At 25.9% G+C, this 2,915-nt stretch overlaps 1 protein-coding gene across 1 annotated transcript; it reads right to left on the minus strand.

The window, feature by feature from the left end:
• Nucleotides 1–672: 672 nt before the first annotated feature.
• Nucleotides 673–2,353, minus strand: LOC112689672 (probable transaldolase; the record flags this gene model as incomplete). Its single annotated transcript, XM_025563502.1, is given in 7 exon segments — nt 673–907; nt 980–1,090; nt 1,159–1,295; nt 1,357–1,482; nt 1,572–1,703; nt 1,763–1,870; nt 2,230–2,353. Coding segments are annotated over 7 exon segments (908 nt in total), but the record flags the coding sequence as incomplete, so codon positions are not given.
• Nucleotides 2,354–2,915: the final 562 nt, after the last annotated feature.

Here is a 2,915-nt window from a genome sequence, read left to right on the forward strand (position 1 = left end):
AAAATGAATACTAAAATTCGTTTATCGAAAAGAAAAAAAAACACAAAAGGTTTCATAAAGGGAATAAGAGACCACCATGAACCAAAATAATAGAAATAATAGTACAAATTACATTGCACACTGCAAACTATTTGCAGCTATTTTTTTTTTTTTTTTAATTAATCAAAACGTGGGTACCTAATTTTTGATAACTACAATAATTGTAGTACACCATATTTGATGAATAATTCATCAAATATGGTATACTGCGATAACGATTGCAATGAACGACTACCTGGATGATGATGCGGAAAGAAGTGGTAGCCGCATTGACGCCACCACACACTAATAATCGTTTACAATTAATACATAGACCTAGGGTAGCGACGATGTGATTAGAAATTGCTCCTTAAATAAATGCTAAAGGGAGGCCTCTTAATAGATAGAAATAGTAAGTCATCAATCGTTAGTTGAAGGACTAAAAAATGACAAATAGATAGTAAATATTATTAAAAATGTCTTTTATATACTCCAACTTTTAAACTACATATGAATCATTAACAATTATAAATTAAATTATATAACATAATAAAAACATTTGATTTTTTTTTTTTTTCAATAAAATTTCTTTTCGATACACATAATTTTCAATAAAACAAAAATAATAATTAAAATGAAAGTATAAATCATCACATTTTACAACATTTTGTTCCCCATAACATACAATTTTCATTTACTAGACATTACAAGACAAGTATTTATTTGATTTCGGTCAACGTCTCTGCGAGAATTTTCTCAAGTTTACGAGAATCTGCTGCAAAATTTCTTATGCCTTCAGACAACTTATCATTGGCCATTTTGTCTTCGTTCATTTCCCAGCGGAATTTGGCTTCATTAATCTCAATTTTTTCCAAATCTGAAGCTTTTCCTAAACAAAAAGTTTATTATGCTCATTAAATTAAATATAAGTATTAATAGACAAAGTAAAATTAATGTTTACCATTCTTTACAGTCAAATATTCTGTGAGTGGCTCATTGGACAGTTCCAATTCCTCAAGTAACTTTGGACTGATAGTTAACAAATCACATCCAGCCAATGCTTTGATTTCACCTAATACACATAGTTACAATTGTTAAAAACTGTGATACTTAATAAAAATATATATTTTATTAATTTACCAATATTACGGAATGATGCACCCATCACAACTGTTTTATAGTTGAATTTTTTAAAATAATTATATATCTTGGTTACTGATTGGACACCTGGATCTTTTAAGGGTTCAAAACTTTTGTTATTTGTGTTTGCTACATGCCTAAAAAAAAAAAATTAAAATTACAAATCTACAAAAATAAATAAGAAATCTTCTAATTTACCAATCTAAAATACGACCCACAAATGGAGATATTAATGTAACATCAGACTCAGCACAAGCAATGGCTTGATAAAGAGAGAATAATAAAGTTAAGTTACAATGTATACCATGTTCTTGTTCCAAAACTCTGAAAGCAATTTGAAACAAATATTTATAGTAAGTAATTTATTTATCAATAATAATTAGTATCTAAAATACTATTTCTGCTATGCTTACTTAGCTGCTTGAATACCCTCCCAAGTAGAAGCTAACTTAATTAATATACGTTCTTTGGGAATTCCAGCTTTTTCGTACATTTTTATGTACTTGATAGCTTTAGCAATACTTGCTTCTTTGTTAAAAGATAATCTGAAATGTATAAAAATAATTAAAACAATATCAATAATACATTTTATTCTAAAACATACCTAGCATCTACTTCTGTAGACACTCGTCCAGGAATCAAAGACAAAATTTCAGTACCAAATAACACAACAAGATGATCCATTGCTTCCTCAATTTGTTCTTCAAGTGTCCTATCATTAGTAAATTTTACATGCTTTAAAAATGATATATTGGGTTTTTAACTTATTATAAATAATAAATTTACAAATTACCAAAAAAATATTTTAAATTAACAATTAACATTACTTTTCATAATGTAGAAATAAATTAATATTATTGTCTAAAGAAATGTATTTTGTTTTCACTTGTGCATTGAGTTATGAAATGATAACTTTCAGTTAAATTTATTGTGTAAATTTTACTTTACATACAATAAATAAGTACTTAAAACAAAAAGACTCAATTTTATTTCTAAATTCTAAACAGATACTTAATTTATTCCAAATCATGTAATTTTTATTTTACATAAAAATATTTATTTTACACTTACTTTCCAGTTGCAGCAGCTAATTTTAAAGCTTTACCTATCAAATCTTTATACTGTGGCATTTTTGCTGCGGCTAGGATCAAACTGGGATTTGTTGTAGCATCAGTTGGCTTGTACTTTTTCATAGCTAAAAATATTTGAATAAATGAATTAATAACAAAAATTTATAGGCTTCAATTTTATTTTTCATAGATCTCTGATAATTCAAAAGTTTAGATGCTTTTGAATTAAATATTAAAATATTAATTTATAAATTTATTATAAACAGTATAGATAATCTATGATTTTAACATATGGCTTATATTGATAAAATGCATTGGTTTTAATGTTCTACAGTCTTCAATATAAATTCATATATGTGATATTAATGAATCATAATATTATTCATGTTAATTAAAATATATCAACAGTCAGTCAATGTATATGTATAATTTTTACTAATTTATGATAATATAACTGTAGTTTTGGATTTACCCATGATATACTATTACAAATGACATAAAACCAACAAGTTACTATATGCCGAATAATTTTTAATTCTTTTTTTTAGTGTTAATTGAATTATTCGTGTAGTATACAATTCACCAAAAAACTGTACGCCAAGAGAATGCTATCTACAGTATTACTACCTGGCTATTTCAAGGTAATTGTAAATATAATAAAGAACGAGCGAGGAATGGAGTTATAAT

Source organism: Sipha flava, unplaced genomic scaffold, assembly GCF_003268045.1.
Source record: "Sipha flava isolate LNK unplaced genomic scaffold, YSA_version1 460_pilon_pilon, whole genome shotgun sequence".
Taxonomy (NCBI): Eukaryota; Metazoa; Arthropoda; class Insecta; order Hemiptera; family Aphididae; genus Sipha; species Sipha flava.